Source organism: Quercus robur, chromosome 7 (assembly GCF_932294415.1).
Source record: "Quercus robur chromosome 7, dhQueRobu3.1, whole genome shotgun sequence".
NCBI classification, from domain to species: Eukaryota; Viridiplantae; Streptophyta; class Magnoliopsida; order Fagales; family Fagaceae; genus Quercus; species Quercus robur.
This window is the reverse complement of record NC_065540.1, coordinates 28,703,076-28,721,552: the sequence shown is the minus strand read 5'-3', so window position 1 is coordinate 28,721,552 and position 18,477 is coordinate 28,703,076. Positions and strand designations below refer to the sequence as shown.

At 34.9% G+C, this 18,477-nt stretch overlaps 1 protein-coding gene across 3 annotated transcripts; it reads right to left on the bottom strand.

Annotated features, from left to right (window-relative positions):
• Positions 1-4,248: 4,248 nt before the first annotated feature.
• On the bottom strand, positions 4,249-8,059 carry LOC126693029 (myb-related protein 2-like). Of its 3 annotated transcripts, none has more exons than XM_050388885.1 (7): positions 7,199-8,059; positions 6,893-7,111; positions 6,722-6,798; positions 6,284-6,341; positions 6,036-6,135; positions 5,853-5,922; positions 4,249-5,195 (listed from the first exon to the last, which is right to left on the bottom strand). In XM_050388885.1, the coding sequence occupies exons 2-7, from the start codon at positions 7,101-7,103 to the stop codon at positions 4,443-4,445; spliced, it is 1,269 nt and encodes a 422-aa protein (XP_050244842.1). In that variant the 5' UTR covers positions 7,104-7,111; positions 7,199-8,059; the 3' UTR covers positions 4,249-4,442. The 3 variants fall into 3 exon arrangements, with proteins under 3 accessions (XP_050244842.1, XP_050244841.1, XP_050244843.1); XM_050388884.1 differs by having other exon boundaries at positions 6,893-7,106; positions 7,199-8,056; XM_050388886.1 differs by having other exon boundaries at positions 6,036-6,120; positions 6,893-7,106; positions 7,199-8,053.
• Between the last annotated feature and the right edge of the window lie 10,418 nt (positions 8,060-18,477).

Below are 18,477 nucleotides of genomic sequence, written 5' to 3'. Positions count from 1 at the left end.
TCCTCCACTACTAGTACTGCTATTACTACTATCACTAGAGCCACTAAAACTACTTGGGTCATGATACTCGTCTATGGTTTTGCCCAAACTATTACTAGAAGAGGAAAGAGCGGTCTCAGACATTTTTAGCAAAACTTAAAATCTGAGAATGAGGAGTAAAGAAATACCTGAAATCTAGACGAGGAAACTAAGGACGAGAGAATACTTCTAGAGGAGGCGCTAAGACGAGGATGCTCAGGGAAGGAAATCTCAAAAATGTGAAGGGCATTGGAGGAATTCTACTATTTATAGGCTGTAAACTTTGGGATGCGAAACGACGCAGCTAACCAAAGTGCGACACGTGGCATAGTCCTCGAAAAAATAACCAGACGCATCAGTTCATCAGTTAGATTTTGACACGTGGCATAAAGTACACATTTTGAAAATTGCCTAAATTATCCTTAAGACGACCCATGGACAAGGGGGCAACTGATGGTGTCTAAAAAAATAGCCAACTCCTTATTTGTCCATAGATGTCGTCCATAGAAAAGGTAAGTCGTCCTTAGTTCACAAGGCATAAAGTACCAGCCTATCGTCCACAGAAACCTCTGGATGACGTCTATTGACTGATGTACCATTTCTCGTCCAACAGCACTTAGGACGAGACCAAGGCAGTTTTGACATGAAAAGATAACCGCTGTAGCGGTTATCAGGTTGTACGCTCCGGACTCCGTGAAATAGGGGGAAGTTATCCAACGGATAACCATTTCCTAAACCTATAAAAGGGGATGAATCTCCGACATGAAAATGCTAAGTATTTATTCTTTCCAGACAATATATTTCTTTAAGAGGAGAATTGCTAACTTCATCATCGGAGGATTTTTGACCGGCTAACCCCGGTCTCCTTTGATCTCTTATTTCTTATCTTTCATGCCCTCAACATCATCGTGATTCGTGCTGTTCAACTAACTGATTCCTTGATCGCTATCAATAATAATGGAAACAAAATAGAATTATGTAAAGGGATGTCAAGGTGCCTCTCAATTTCTTTAAAAGGTTTTAGGGATCTACATCCTCCAATTTACATCATGTGGCTAGCCTAAACTAATATGTTGATGATTTATAGCTGATCCCAAAATTTGAAACTAAAACTTTGTAGTTGGTGTAATATTTATAGGTTGCAAATATTCTTGAGAGTGAGTAGATAACTAGGATTGGGTGCAAAGAGCAAATCTTTTAAGATGCACTTCGGGAACATGCAAAAAAAAAAAAAAAAAAAAAAATATATATATATATATATATATATACTTCTCCTTGGCCACTTTTATATTTAAATAAACCATTTTATAATTTTTAGTCGATAACTTTTTATCATTTATTCTATTTATTCTATTTTTAAATTAATATAAAAGAAAAGTCTTTGAATATGCAAAAGATGCTAAAATAAGTAAAATAACCATTTGCATTATGTTTAAAAATATTTTTTATTAAAAAAAAAAACCCTCTAAATACAAGGGGCAGCGACTTGCCCGTGCCTCTGTAACTAGTCTTAAAAAACAAGCAAACTCGTCTAAACAAAAAAGAAAAAAAAGAAGTAAACAACATCCCGTTGCGGTTATAGTCTGATGATAAGTTTTGACCCGTTTCACCGGAAAAAATTGCCAAACAGACTATTCCTGGGAAAAAATTAGGCGCGTGGCACATGTTCAAAGTTATTTAGTAAATTAGACTGTTTTTGAAAGTCGAGTTTGGCAAACTCGACTTTGGGCTGGAAAACAGACACTATAGTGGCATTTTTTTTAATGGCTATAGCAGTGTTTATAGAAAACGCCACTATAGGGAACCTATAGTGGCGTTTTTGACAAACGCCACTAAAAAAAACGCCACTATTGTGTCTGTATTCCAGCCCAAAGTCGAGCCAAACTGGACTTTCAAAAACAGTCTAACTAACTAAATAAGTTTGAACGCGTGCTGTCCGGCTAAAATTTTTCAGAATTTTCACTGTTTGGCAAATTTTGCCCGTTTCACCCGACTCGTCTGGCAATTGTCGCCACCAATTTGGTTTTCCTCATACTTTAACCTTTGTTTGGTTGGGTTGGACTCTTCCCAATGTGGCTTATTAATTATTATAGCTTCCCTAGTCTTCAACCCAACCTGGTTTTCTACACATGTACGAGAATGAATAGTGTTTTCGATTATTTATTATATCATCAGGCCAACTCGCCCCTCGATAATTGAAGAACACCGCCTGTGTGGCTTTTACTCAAATGGGAAAAAATAAAAATTCAATGGAAGCTCTTTGGAGATTCGAGGACTCTCTCTTTTCCTGAATGAAGGAGGAGAGGAGAGTAACAATCCATGAGCACATTCACGTTGGATTGGGGACAAGTAGGTATTTCTGATTTCCTTTTAGCTAGGCGTAGAGTTTTGGAGATTGAGTTCATCAATATTGTTATTTGAGATATTTTCTTTAGGAATTTCGTCAGTAATCTAATAAAGTTAGTCAAGGGTAAGAGTTAGAGTGGACTTTTTTTTATAAATTATTTTGTTACCATGTCTCTAGTAAGGCAAAATTTGCTCTATAGCACAATTTTACGAGAATAGCACACTCACCAAGTTATTTAGTTATGTAGCACAATTCCAAGCAGTATGCACCCATATTGATTGGAACTCGACTCGAGTTTGTCCAACTTGAGTTTTAGTTCAAACTTGAGTTCTAAAAAATGTGCTACATAAATAAATAACTTTATCTGGGTGCTATTCTCCTTCTGTTTTTTTCCTTCTAAAAACGTGCTATTTGGCAAATTTTGCCCCATAGCAACTTATTTAGTTATGTAAACTCTTTTTAAAACTCGATTTTTGAAAAGTTGAGGTTCAACAGGAACTCGATTTTGCCAAAATCAAATTCTATGCAATTAAGTGGAACTTGTGAGAAAATCAATTTTCACGTTTGCCACATATTACTGAATTACATTGCATAAAACTCAACTTTGGCGAATTTGAGTTCTTTGAACTCAATTTTGAGAAAGTCAAACTCTAAAAAGAGTACATAAACGATAAAGGCTTTTTAACAAAATAATTTTCAAAAGCTGAATATTTTGTAAAAAAAAAAAAACCAGTTAGAGTTTTTTTTGGTTAGAGTACCATGAAAAACATTATTTTAAGTAGGAATATGTTTTTAGAATTAGAATATCTCCTAGGGAAGTTGTGAGAGGATATGGACTTATTTGTTGCCATTATACAAAACTTGGGAGAGTGTCATTTCATCCATAGTATGGTTTCATCTATGGTATGGTAGAGTTCTATTTCGTGAAAACTTAATGGAAGTTGGTGTGATTTTATAATTTACTCAAAAAGAAAACTAGGGTTTCTTACTATAAGTATATGTATGTTATTTCTCTCTAAGAAATTTGAAGAATATCTATGAGCAAAAATGTTTACTAATACTTGAATATCTTTTGATAATGTTTTAGATAAACATGTTTACTAATGCTTAAATTTCTTTTAGTAATATTTTAGATGTTTGATTTTTTATCCACCTGGCTCGATTTGATTGGTTCAAAATGAGGCATGGTAAGACAAATAGATGGATTTGGATTTAAAAAAAAAAAAAATATATATATATATATATATATAAATTGAATGGGTGGAATTCCAAAAAGTTAGTAAGATTTTTGAGATGGGTTTGGAAAATGTACTTTGTTTGTTTTGGCGGAAAATGTTTTCTATGGAAAACATTTTTTGTTTGTTTGATTAATGAGTTGTTTTCCTATATTTGGTTGCTCCAATGAAAACGATCCTAGAAATATCATATGTTGTTTGGCTTGCATAGAAATTTTTTAGTAGTGGTGACAAAGGTGGTTGTGGTGGTGGTGGTTGTGCTAGAGGTCGGGTGAGGGTGGTGGTGGGTGTTGACATTGATGTTGTAATACAAAGGAATAAAGGGGTGAGGCTTAGAAGTGGAAAACGTTTTCCACCTCTTATAATTGTTTTCTGTTGACAATAAAAAACATTTTTCGTTAACTTCCATTTTTTGCTATACCAAACACAAAAAATATGGAATTTTTTTTTTTTGATATATAAAAATTATGGATTTTTTTTTTCAAAAACATGGTAAACTATTTAAGGGTTTTGGGACTGGGAATGCCTACACCTTTGCCATTCCTAATCTTGAACAAGAGCGACGAAGGCATTTTGCTTGTGTTCTATGAACTCTCGTTGAAATATGAGACAATAGAAGTAAATTGTGCTGGAGCTATCAAAGTCATATAGTTACGAATTTGATCTATATTGTCAGTGCAACTTATTGGAATTTGTTCAATTGATTTTTCCAGGCAAGCTGGCCTGAACAAGAGAGCAGCAGATATGTTGCTAGCCACACCCTTCCGATGCAAATTTAATGGTGACTTTGTATCACCATCTGTGTCACATCTACTTGTCACACTCGCTGGCTTCAGATCCTTTCAGCTCCAGCTGAAACCATTCAAGTCGAATTGTTTGCAACTGGCAGCAGCATCATTTTCATCATGTGCATTTAGGTCCAGTTTGGCTGAAAAGTATGGTATTCTGAATCCTTGATTAATTTTCTCATTTTCAAGTTTAACTGATTCTGCCCTGTTGTTGCTGTCATCTGAGTCCCTTCCTTTAAATCTTGTTGCAGAAAAGCTGTTGCTGCCGTTCCCTTTTTCTCCTACAAGTCCTATGCTCATGGATAAGTTGCTGGAGTTTCTTTCTACAGGGAACATTCTTCTTTCCGCATCTTTACCTATTGAGGAGTGAAACATCCTGTCTTTCAGGTCATCTGACCACCTGAGTTCTGTCTTTTGGAGCATGGGGTCCTCACATATCTCTTTTTGCTCCAAGGGTGCACCTCCAGAATAAGGTCCCATCCCCATCCCCATCCCCCTGTTGTGTATTTCTTGATCCCTCTGAGATCCTTCACAGGATGTCAGGCAGCTATCCATTGAACAATCATTGGGCTGGTTTGCTTGTGTTTGCTGTTGGGGGCACAACCCCTGTAATTCTTTCTGCTCTGAAAATGCTGAATTCAGGCATTGATTGGATACTTTGGACATCAATTCAGAGATCTGCATTTTGGCAGCTTCGAGCCCCACAGTACCTATGTTCTGTCTTCCCAGTGTCTCCTGGGCTTTTTCCAGCACTGACTGCAGGTATTTTCCTTGAGCCTCAATCCGGAGCTGTAAGTGTCTCTGCACCTGGTTTAATTCACAATCCATAGTCAGAATTCTGCTAATTCTTCCTTTTACAAGATGATCTTAGCAATATAACTGTGCGCCTTTTCCAACTAACAACCAAATTAAAGATATTAGATCCTGACCATGTATGCACATATTTCCAGAACATTAATCATGTAAAAAGTAGTGTTTTTTTTGAAAATTTGTTATCCATCAGTTGTTCTAAGGAATGTGATTCAATATTTGTGCACATGAACTTCCAAAAGTCAGTTGTGAGTTTTTGACATCTCTTGACCAAAGTTTAATGTTCATAATATAGTGCCTGGTTCTTTTCCAGTATGTTTGTTTCAGAAAACATTTACTTTATTGGTACTAAAAGCAAATATTGCAGCAGTATATGGAAAACTTGATGCATGCATAATTCAATTTGTTTGCTGTATAATATGCTTTTTCTTTTCCCTTTCTTTCTTCTTCCTTTTTTTTTTTCCTTTCCCCCTGTAATAATGTTTGTGGAAGAAGTGAGGAATTCAGCTGTCATTTAAATAAATAAAAAATCCTGTTCATCATTGTGTTGTTAACATAATTTTGGACATGTAAATAGCTGTTGATGGTGCTTTCATTTTCTGGAAAGAAATTTCAATCAGATGTATATATACAGAAATTTCAAGTATCGTCTACCTCAAGTTGCTCATGTAGCCTTCTCTGCACTTCAAGTTGCATCTGTAGTGCTTCATTCATGTGTAAGTTTCTGGAATTAGGAGTTTTATGTTAGCATGAGATGTGGAAAGTAAAGCTGATTTAAATCAATAGATATATAAATAAGTGAATGGAAAGAACATGACAGGCTATCAGGTTTCATACTTGTTTGTCTGGGGTCCAATGCTTAAATTGTCTAAAGTAGTTCCATTTGCTTCAGATACTCTGTCACACCCCAGTCCAGCTATACCTATATGCAATGATTCTAATTTTATTCTTCACATCAGATGCTTAAATAAAATTTTTTACATCACATATATAATTGCCTGTAAATACTTTTTTTTTTTTGATAAGTAATTGCCTGTAAATACTTGCTAGTGTTTAGAAAGAATCTTATGAGATTCTTGTCTTACCGGTTTTGGTGACCCCACTATTAGCTTGTCCATGCAAATTCTTACTGAGCCTGTACTTCTGCTTGCCACAAGGTAGAGTTAGAAATTAGTATAAGTGGTTTTAGTTTATAACTAACTTCATCCCTTAGCCCTGAAGAACCACCCCCCCCCCCAAATTGGTTAAAGTGTCTGTCTAACTTGTATTTGCACATTTGACTCTTCTCCTACCTAGGCCTCCTTTGGTTATCAGTTACAGAATGACACAAGATGACAAGATTTGAAACTTCTGTCATAAATAAAGTTATATAGTCACACCTTTTCTTTTTTAAAGAGAAGGTGAACTAGGGAAACTTGTGTGTTACTGTAACCGTTGTCTAATGAACTGGAGACGTAAGATGACCTAACTCCAGTAGTCATTTAAACTTCTATAACAATCATTGGTTACTATAGATATCTTACCTGAAGATGACTCTTTAGGTGGTACAAGGTGAGTCCTGGAATCCCCATAAGTTTCATGACTGTTTTTGGAGTAGCCTCTGCGTTGAAAGAATGATATGGGAATTAGATGAAGTTTGATAATCTATAATTCCTGTATTTCACGATCCTTATATTATTGTATACAACACTCACTGTCTGCTCCTCCTAGCTGATTAACTGCTTCTATGAACCGCTCGTGAAGATCTGGTGTCCATTTAAGTCTAGGCTTAGCATCAGTTGAGAGAACAAGTCCCGAATCTCCAGGACCATTCCCACCTTGCAGGAATAAATGCCTCTCAGGAGGAATTGACATTCTTGAAGAAGAGTGGACGTTCTTTCCTTGATGTTGGTGATGATGGTACATCTTCTGTTCTTAAAACAAAAACTTGGCATAAGTTTATCCTGATTTAGGGGAGCTAACTATCAAACTTTTGTGCTTAAGATCAGTTCTGTTTTTACCTGATGTGTGCTTTCTTTTTTTCCCCCTGATCCAAATTGCTGGCCCTTGAAATTTGGAACTTGATGATACTATATTCTTCTGGTACAAGCTGATGTCTTGATACTTGGATAAATAGAACTACTTACGATTGCTCTTGCTTATCTGCTTTCTCCTTCACCTACTCCTCACAAACCAAAGGTATGCCCAAGCATGGCCTTTTATAAAAGAGAATTGTGCGTGGGGGCTGGGGGCCAGGCAATTGAGGTTGTGAAGCATAGAATCTTGGACAGAGATAGCCAATGGAATACCGCTTCAATTCAATATTCACAGTGACTTGAAAAGAGATATTGTCCTTCCTACTTTGCTAAATGTGGGCCCTGTTCTCTATCTCCACTTTCCATTCTCAGATATTGCTACCCATTTGAATTCCTCCGGAGTATGACTTTATGTTACACCTCACACCTTGCATTAGGTACCAGCACTGATGCACCAAAGTTTTTTTTTGTTGTGCATTCGTATTAGTCCGTCTGGCAAAGGCAAGAATCTTATTCTGAGAATTAAGAGGGGAATTTTATAACTTGGATCAGGGAATCCACGATTGTTGTTGTCTTGAGACCTTCAAAGCCCACCTTTCACCTTCTACTCATGGAAGATTCTTAGAACTATTATATCTTTGTTTCTCACCTTGGTGTTAGAAAGCCTTTTTCATGTCAATGTACATAGTAAATTAGTTCTCTTGTAAATCGGTTTTAGTTGAATGTTATTGGTATTAAAGGATGCAGATGGAGACACATATCTGGTTTTTTTGGTGAATGTAGAAGAAGATTCTGTTGACTGGAGCACCTTCAAGCTATGGAATTAGATACATAAGAAAAAAGTTTTGATGGAAAGATGCTCCGTGAAGATTGTCTGGAGGCAAGGAATGGAATAAGGAATACATTCCATTTTGTCTCCTTCAGTAAGTTTGGTACTTATTCAGCCCGCAAATTATAATATTTAAGGAAGAGGGGCCAAACTTTTTCATTCTTGAATTGGCATAAGACATCCGGTCCCGCACTGACGAATCCTAAGCAACTGGGACCCGGTAAAAATAAAAATAAAAAGAAGAATTGTACTTGCTTCCATACTTGTATTTGATGATAACTATGACAAGTCATGGCCTGAAGAGGACCACTTGCCTTGGCCTTGACTCCTGCCTTGGCTAGGAGATTCTCTTGTATGAATTTATGAACTTTTCTTGCTGTATGTATTGCACTTGTTAATATAAGCTTCTTAGGCATGTATGTGTTTGTAAAAGGTTTAAATTAACTGGAAGAATGTACAAATAGATAAATGATCAAGCTTATTAAGTTTTACATTTTTTTTTTTACATAAATTTGTGCATACAATGCGTGGAAGATATACATACATACAAAGAGACATTTACTTATACATCTAAAAGTTCAAACTCCCTCACAATTTGTTATGCTATCCTGTCTGCATGCTCGGATACATTCATATATGCATATGATAAACATACTTGTCTCAGCATCTAGTTTAAAGACTTTTCTTGCATAGAAAATGCTATGTCAACTGCAACATTTGAGCAAAATGTGAAAAATATGTATTGTTCTTCTTGATTTGCATTCCATATGCCTTGCATGTGTCAACTGCAAGTGCATTATTCTAATGCTGTCTTAGTGCATTGAAGGATCTGGTCTTTTATGTTGATAATCAGGATTTATACTAGACCTATTTAAAAAACAAAGAATAATATCTCTATGATCAACAGCTAATGTGGAATAAATTCGTATATAACTTATTTCTACCAGATCAGCTAAATCACCATCAAATACTAAACAGATTTTACAAACTTATTCATGAATGAGGAGATAGCCGATATGCAGATACCTACTTAACAAGCACCCAGATATGACTTAAATGAGCAATTGCTAATTAACACAGAAATTGTAAGAGCTCATTAGAGAGGGGAAAAAAAAAAAAAAAGAAAAAAGGAAAAAAAGAAAGGGAAAGATAAAAATTCCTATTCCTTGAACAATATCTTCAGATTAGCTCCAACTGGTCTTTCTTAGAAAGATCGTTGATTCTGATTTAACAGTATATTTAATGCAGTTGGAGAGAATCTATAAAAGACTCTAGGTGAAGTGCTAAAGCAAAAATTCCTAAATAGTTTGCTGGCATGTGGATAGGAATAAATTGCACAAGAGGCTGGATTTGGTACTGTGCCAGATACAGCTTTAAATTGCTCCCAGTATATGAACTCTATGTCTCATCACCTAGGCAGAGATTCTCATGAATATTGTTCACACAATAAATATTGCATTTCATTGGTTGCCATTTTATTGCATTTTTAGATTTAAAAAAAAAAAAATTATAATGGTGTGGTAGCGTACGGAATATGACAAATTTAAAATTTAATTGTGTTATGTTCAGAATTGGATAGTATACATTGGCAGAGCTTCAAAGATGTTGTATATGACTGTAATAGTAGCCATTAAGAAAACAAAATATTTGTCATGAAAATAAGGTTCAAGGGCAAGTTGGTAATTGAGAGATGTCAAAAGTTACATGAAACCATGTTTTAGGGCTGTGTGAGAAAGAAAGCCAACGAACTATGAAGAGGGCATTGATTATCCTACACTTATTAACGTACACTTTGTATTTACCATAATATCACGTGTTAATGTACACACCAATTGTGAAAGTATGAACATTGTTTTGTATGTATAGATTATACGTCAGTGAGTGTTAAACAATATTTTCCATTATGAGTAGAATAGTATTAGATGAGATGTTCCTTAATTAAAGCTATTTTTTTTTTTTTTTTTAATTATTTTTTCTTATTTAAGGTATAACTGCATTTTTTAAGTCCAATAAACCAATGAAAAAAAACTCTCCCAAACAATATGAGTGCAATAAATATTTAGTACAATAATGGAAAGGGAGATTAAAATTTTTTGACTTCTTGTTTGGAGAGATTGGTGATCAATGGGATGTTTTAATGTGGAACCAACCGAAAATAGAATAAACATAGTGCTAAAACTCTTTCATTTCATGTCTCTTGAGGACCCAATGATCTTTCTAATAGTAGTACATGTAAAGTACTCAGTACTCACCTTTCCCTGATGTTGCCAAAATGCCCTTGCGTCCTTCAAATCTGTGTCTTTTTAAAAAAAAAAAAAAATTACTTTTGAGCAGTATAAGCAAGTAGTATGCTTTTTAACTATTGTTATCTGACTTCTGTTACCACCAAATGTTATTCACTTATTCTCTTCTTTGGAGCAGAGGCACAAGTTTTTGTTCTTGTACTTACATTTCCTTTTATGGATTTTTTTTATTAATATAAATTTACTTTAGAGGACCTGAAGAAGCTCCCAAAAAGAGAAGCACATCATTTATGAGAATCATATTTATGGACTAGTCAATCATAAGCAAGAGCTCCAGTTTACCAAAAAAAAAAAAAAATCATAAGCAAGAGCTCTCTTAAGAAGCTTATTGGTTGTGACTTGTTGACCACACATGTTGGCAGTGGCTCCATTAGAAAGTGAGAAATGACCACGGAATGCTATTCCTTGTGAAATTAAAAAAAAAAAAGTTGAGGGCAGAAAAAAAGTTCTATATAGATTCCATTGGAATAGGCCATAAGGAATCTAAGAATCTTAACTCAAAATAAAGCCAATAGGTCATATTCTCAAGCCAAGAATTAGTTATTCTCGTCTACCCAAAGCCACAAAAAATGGGTTCTTTTGTTCCCACCCAGCTTTTCCCCCTTTAGCTAATTTAGTTAGATGCCTCTCAACATTCATCATGACGGCTGTGCCCTCGAATTTAATGTTATTCTTTCAGAATATTTCCATGTTTAGAGGGCGCTTGGGCTTCATTATTATTATGAGATATGGACGTACTTATTAGACCCACACTCATCTACTTGATTGGATCAATGAACCCCTGCCTACAGCAACTGCTAAACCCAATGTTTTCTTTTGTGAACTATGTACTCAAGTTATATTTCTAATTGTTCTAAAAAAACAAATTATATTTCTAAGTTCTTAAAAAAAGAAGTTATATTTCTAATTACTTTCTATTTTTCCTTATACTTCGTTCAGGAGTTTATAAAGGAATGAAATGAGTAAATCATAAAGAAATAGAAATGAATGGAATATATTTAAGTAATAGAATGTAATGGAAAAGAAAGTGATGGAATGGAATGAAGTAATCCTGTTTGGATGTTTTAAAATAAAAGAATGAAAATGAATTGAGTGTAGTAAGTAACTTTATTTGAGAGTAAACTAAAAGGAATGTAGTAGAACCATTTTATAACAATATTATTATTATAACCCTATTTTAAAATAAATGACTGAATGTTTGAAAAAAGTTTAGGAGTTTTATTGAAAAGTTTATTTAACTCAATTCTATTCCTTCCTATTTCTCCTAATTTCTGGAGGAATGAAAATTTGAGATTTTAAGGAGAAGGAATATTCTAAAATGATTCTTTTCATTATGTTCTTTTCCTTTCTCCCAAATGGAGTGTAATTAATTATTTCTTTAATAAGGTTTTTTTTTAATAAAAAATTTAAATTCTATAATTACAATAGGATAGAGAGTATTTGAACCTTGGATGTTTCTAAAATATTAGGAGATGCCAACTAGTTAAACTACAAGACTCTTGGCACTTTAATAAGTTAAAATGTTGTATCAAGTGCAAAGAACTTTCATGAGATCTAGAAGAGATAATTGGTAGACAACCTATTGTCAATTTTTGGAAAGACAATTCCAAAGCTCAAATCTGTAACTACATATTACTTGAACAGAGGGCATTTGTCATTGCTCTAAGGTCCGACCTCTTCCTTAATAAGCTAAAGGGGTAATTACATTCCACCCCAAACTTGAAGGGAAAAAACACTTCTCTCCTTTAACATCCAATTGACCAAAATTTATTATATTAATATTAAAAATGTTGTGTACTAACTTGCACTTTGCTTAAGGGCAAAACTATCGTATTTCATAATTAAAATTCATTGTTTAAAATTTTTAAATAAAGTGTATTTTAAAATATTAATTATGATTTCTTTTCTATTTTAAGTGTTTTGGTGCTTGATAAATTTTGTATTTTTATTCTAAATTTATCAGTTATTTTTTGCTAACTGTGATTAAACTTTTGTAAAGAGATTCTTACATAAATTTATAATATTTTTTATGAATATAAAATATTAATTATTGAGCTATCTTTATGCATGATTATGCATGTCTTGTATAAAGATAGCTTTAATGTATAATTATTTCATTTTTCACCAAAATTTGTAATGATAAAATCCTTAAATTACTTGAAATATATGAAGTCGATGTTCAAATAAACACAAATATGATAAATCACAAATGAGATTGAATTTAGCTTAGGATAATTACATTCCCCTCTCTTGAGGTTTAGAGGAATGACACTCCACCCCAAACTTGAATGGTAAATATATTATATATAATTTTTTTTTCCTGTTTTTTTATATAATTTTTTAACATTTTCTAATGAATACTTAATTTTTACTTGATAATATAGTTCGACTGGGGGCCTGGCCTAACTATTGCCTATTGTGGAACTAGCAACAAACAGCATCTCTAATAGATAATCTAAAGCCAAAATTCTCTATATTTTAAAGAGTAAACCCTTAAAATGCAGGCCCAAAAATCTCTCTAAAATAGAGAAATTTTTTTTGCTCATGAATAGTGGTTCTCTTTGTTCGAAGAGTCAATGTTCCATTAGCAAAATAATTTTGGTTGGTTACAAAAAAAATGAAAAAGTATTTTTGAAAGAATGAGCAAAAATATCTTTAAAAAAGAATAAATAAGAAATAAATATTTAAATGGGATATAAAAAAGATAGAAAGTCTTTAAAAGATTGTATTTGAAAAAGTAAGTACGCAAAATGAAAAAATAACTTTTACTCTCCAATATTTTAGGTGAGAAAATTGCGTATACTTTACTGGAGATGTGTTGTAAACCCATATTGACTTAAGCTTCACTACTTTAGTTGATGTATAATAATATTGGCATGACTTGTTTTTCTTGATATGTAAAATGATGTATTATGATTCTTTAAAGTTCTTAGGATAATATTCAATTATGGAATTCTAAAAAAATTTATCCATTCATTTTTAAATGAGAGGATTAAATATTTCCACTTCATCAATAAGTTAAATGAATATCCAAATAATATTATTGTTGTTTGTTTAAAAATTAATAAAATGACAAAATATGATTCACTCGTTCGAAAAGGAAATGATATAGGGATTTTAAGAACTTTATAATGAAGTTATCCTTAGAATTGAAGTTGTTTTTAGTCCTAGTAGGACTCGTGTGAATTGATGTTTACTACTCTTGTGTTATGTTATGGCGTTATTTAGATGATGCAAAGTTTCATCGTTGTTGATGTCATCTTTCATCATTTAAAAAAAAAAAAATGATGAATTCATTTGTTTTAGACTTTTAGTCTTCTCTTATAAGCAAGCAATTCAAGTGGACCATATTCCTTCAAATTTTTTCCACTTTGAGAATTTCCCTTTTTGATTTAAGTATCAAATTATAACGTTTTAATCCAAAGTTATGCTTGTTAGCTATCGATAAAATTCAAGGATTTATAAAAAAAAACATGTTCTTATAAAAGCTTGATTCGGCCTTAAAAGGATGAGTTAGGGCCTACCATATAGAGACGATAGCTAGAATTAGGTTAGAATACCTACTACTCTTTCCCATATCAATTACATATTTTATAAGAGAGGAGTTATATGTTTGTTATTAAAAAAAGAAAGAAAAGAAAAGGCCATTCTAATTTTTCCTAGAAAGTCAAATGCATCCCTAAAGGAGGAATCATTGGGTTGAAACCGAATTCATCATTTTTCTTATTTGAGAGAGGAGATTAGAGGGAATTGAATATAGAGAAAAGAATTTTTAAGGAATATTCTTTTCAATATTTTCATTTGAGAATTTTAAAAAAAGGTATTCCATTTCTTTCTTTCTCCATTCTTTTCTATTCATGTCTTTATATACGGCCTAAAGAAGAGTTTAGGAATAATCTCACAGTGCTATAAAATTATGAGGGAGGAAGAACACTTTCAGGAGAAGAAAATGATAGTGCTATAGTTCAGAGAGAGAGAGAGAGAGAGAGAGCAATAAATTAAAACCTAAAGAATAGGTTTTATGATAGTGTGTTAAATAAGTCACTGAGTTGGTCAGATAATAATAAAATAATGAGTTACCTTATTAAGGAAGCTAATCTCCAACAAACACTAACAATTACATGCATGAGATTGGGTGGGGCGTGCATGTGTGATATAAATATAGCTCAAGTTCACACTAGACCTCATATATTTAGATATAAACAGAGGTTTATAATGACTTATAAATACAAGAAGGGGCTCATTCCAAATCAATGTGTAACTCACAATAAAAATCAAAATGTTTGGAACATACTCACACCAAGAGATGCCATTAGAATAATAGGTCTTAAAAAAAGAAGAAGCTGTGTTTGCAAGCAGAACGGTTTTATAATCTAATAATTGTATTTGTAAATGATTTTTGTTCAAGTTTATTTGTGTTTTCTACTTTATTTTATTTTTCTATATTCTTGAAAATTGACATATCTCTAGTCTCTAATAGTTAACGCAACTCTTGTAATCCAACTATTAAAGTGATACCGTTAAGCTCATTAAAAAAAAAAGGAAAAAGTGATAGGCCGGCCGATTAGTTTAGTGGGTAGCAGGGTTAGGGTGTGGAAATTGTACGTACATTCTAGTAGCTAGTGCTCTCAGGTGCATGTCGCTTTGACCAAAAAGGGTAGCAAAATGGAGAACTCAGTTTGAATGTTGATGTTATAGACAATGGTGAAGCATGAAGCACAAACCAAACATAACTTTTAGTATCCAAAAAATTTTAATTATTGAGGATCTGTTTTTGGGTGTTTGGGTTCACTTTTGTTCCTACGAGAATGAGGGCTTGTACATAAAGGTCACCCTTCCCTTCCCTTCCCCTCCCAAACCATCCATTTCATGTGTATTCCTGAAATAATTCCCTGATAAGTACTACCGAATCACCGATAATGGTGCCAACTTTTTTTCGCAAGCAATCGATAAGCTACTTTATTTCGACACATTCTTTCTTCTATAACCTTTTTCAAAGAGCCAAAGGTGTCTATTTCATGCATATATGCTCAACCATTTTCATTTGTGGGATTCCCAAGTTGTTAAACAGGAACGAACATACTAGGTCCAGACTCCAGAGTCCGGAGTACTAACTGGTCCAAATTCGTTTTCTAAACTCTTCTCTCCATCCATTCCTTTTTCGAACTAAGAAAAAGTTTTCCTCCAAAAGTTTCCTTTCCGTTTCGGTAAATAAGAAAACCAAAAAAAAGAAAAAAAAGGCAAACTTAGGCTAGAAAGCATGGGCCGTTTGTTCTCTTGCAAATTTTTTACTGTTCAACTTATTTTTACTATTAGTCATGGACCCTACTGCACTTTTTGGTACTATTCTTGAGTCCTACTGTACTATTTCAGCTAATTTTTACTTTTATTTATAGTACTTTTAGCAAAAAATTTTCAGTTTCAGCAAAATAAGCAGATCCTAAACAGACCCCTCATTTGCAATTATAGAATCAGATGAGTGAATAAAGGTTGACACAAGAAGAATGATGGAAATAAAATACAAAATTCTATTAATAGTTATAAAGAAGAAATATAAAACGGGAATAAAATAGAGGGGAGTAGAATATAGTTAGTAAAAAATTGCAGTTAATTTCTAGCAAATTCTATTTTACTATTCTCTACTCCATTTGTAAGGGCGAACTTTAGCTCTTAGGTCCAAAAGATGAATGGATTAAAACCCAAAGAGCCCAATACAATAAATTTATACAGAGTGGGCTAAAAAGCTAGGCTTCAACGAAGTGGACGACGCCCTTAATGGGCTAAGGATGGTAAGAGATTAAGGAATAACAATAAATAGACAAATGTGATGCACATAAATTCTTCCTCGGCAATGTTCGAGAAGAGTAGTTCTTGAATATATTTATCTTAAAATGATTACAATTACTTTTCTTAATACTACAGTATTTTCTCTATAGATTTTGTATCCCCCTGCCATTTGGAGGGTCTCTCACATTATATAGCTCCCTTCAGGTGATCTTAGCCTTCCATTTGTTGATTGTTCAGTCCGTCACTCGAGTGCTTGTCTCATCAGACACCTTTCCAAACCCCTTGTGAGTTGCGGCGGCTAAAGCAGTACTGTTCAGGGGTCTTCTCCACGTAAATGTAGCTAGGAAGTTTGGTGGGATGTATTGAATGTGGGGGCAACCACCATCCCTCTAGTCATGTCAGAGCTAACCCCCTCTTCGAAATTTTTTCTCAACATCAGGACCTCCTCTGGTAGTGTGCCACTAACGCAGCCTTACTATTCGAGTGTGTGGCCTCCTTGGCACGATAATGAGCTTCTAGGCCATGGATATGACACGTGGCACATGTACTTTATTTGAATTCTTGTGCCCTATAATTGTAGTGACCCAAAAAGGGGGGTCTTGCAATTCATGGAATCCCACATCGCTTAGGGAAGCACTTGAGAATGTGTTTATAAGGAATGACCTCCCTTCAATGTGTAGAGGCCTTTTCTCCAGCGCAACCTGGGGAAGAACAAAACCATGAGGGGTATAGACCCCAAAGTGGACAATATCTACACAGTTGAGATGGGGCCGTTACAGATGGTATCAGAGCCATGCCCTAGTCGGAAGTGTGGGCCCCACATGCGAGGACGCGTGTGCCCGTAAGGGGGGTGGATTGTAGTGACCCAAAAAGGGGGGTCTTGCAATTCATGGAATCCCACATCGCCTAGGGAAGCACTTGAAAATGTGTTTATAAGGAATGACCTCCCTTCAATGTGTAGAGGCCTTTTCTCCAGCGCAACCTGGGGAAGAACAAAACCATGAGGGGTATAGACCCCAAAGTGGACAATATCTACACAGTTGGGATGGGGCCGTTACAATAATAGCCCCTCAAAACCTTTTTTTTTTTTTTTTGAGGAGAAAAATGGGGTTTTGACTTTGGCATCCTAATTACACACGTTTCTTTGACTTCCACACGTGAAAGTGCCATTTCGCGTGTCTCGCAACTGTTCTGGCGCTTCGAAGTCTGCAACGTCTCATTAAATGCTCCAGGCGGCACTCTGTTCCCACATCCTACAGTGAGATGGAGATCCTATGGCTCGCATTTTTCCTCAAATTTTGGGTGGGATAACTCCCACCCAGTTCCACCCTCTATATAAGGCGCCTGGGGGAGTCATTTTCCCTACTTTACAAATCTTTGAGCTCTCTAGACTTCCTAAACTCTCAAACCTTCAAGACTTTCCAAATTTCTAAGTCTTCCAGATCTTTCAAAGAAAAAGTTTTCAAACCTTTAAGAAGTCCCGGAGGCAGTTCTTGTGCTTATTCTCGTAAGTTCTTTCACCTTTAGGTTTCTTTCTCCTTAGCCAATCTCCTCGGCCTTTTGTTCTCTATTTCCTTTCCTTAAAAATTTCTTTTACTTCACCTTAGCTTGCTTAGATGGGTAGATTTGCTCACCTCGTAGACTCTCCCACCGGTATGGAGGGATTTAGGGCTAAGTACCACATTCCCCAGGGAGTATCCCTGCGGTACTATACTCTGGATCAGGTGCTTACCCATAGGAATAAGGGGAAGGTGGTCATTCCCATGATCGCCTTCATAGAAGGGGGGTTGACACTTCCCATGGATAGAGTAACCAGAGATTACTTAATCGCCCATAGGTTGTGCCCCCACCAGTGTGCGCCTAACCTCTTTAGGATTCTGGGTAGTGTGTATGCTCTCAACAAGCATATGGGCCTAAACCTCACCTGGCACGACGTCGTTTGAATGTACGAGTGCCACCTGCTTGGAGACGCAGGGCATTATCTTAAGTCTAGATCCTCGGTTGTTAGGCTCATTTCGTGCCTCTCCAAATCCAATAAGGGTATGAAGGATGAATTCCTGATAGCCTTGGGCGAATGGCATGACGGTCTTCACTGCCCAGTCTGGGAGGAAGAGCCAGGTGGGGTACCTTAGGTTTAGGTCTCCTTTTTTTTTTGAACATGGGCATTAGCTTTGTGATTTCATCACTTTCTTCTTTCTTTAGTATTCTGTTTACTTTTGATGGATGGCTTCGTTGTCCTGACCGTGGTTTTGCTTCTCAGATGTTTTTGTAGATAAAAGACACGTAGCTCCTAGCCTCAACCTCGTCAACGTCGCGGGCCTTAACAAGGTGCTGAAGTCTAAAGT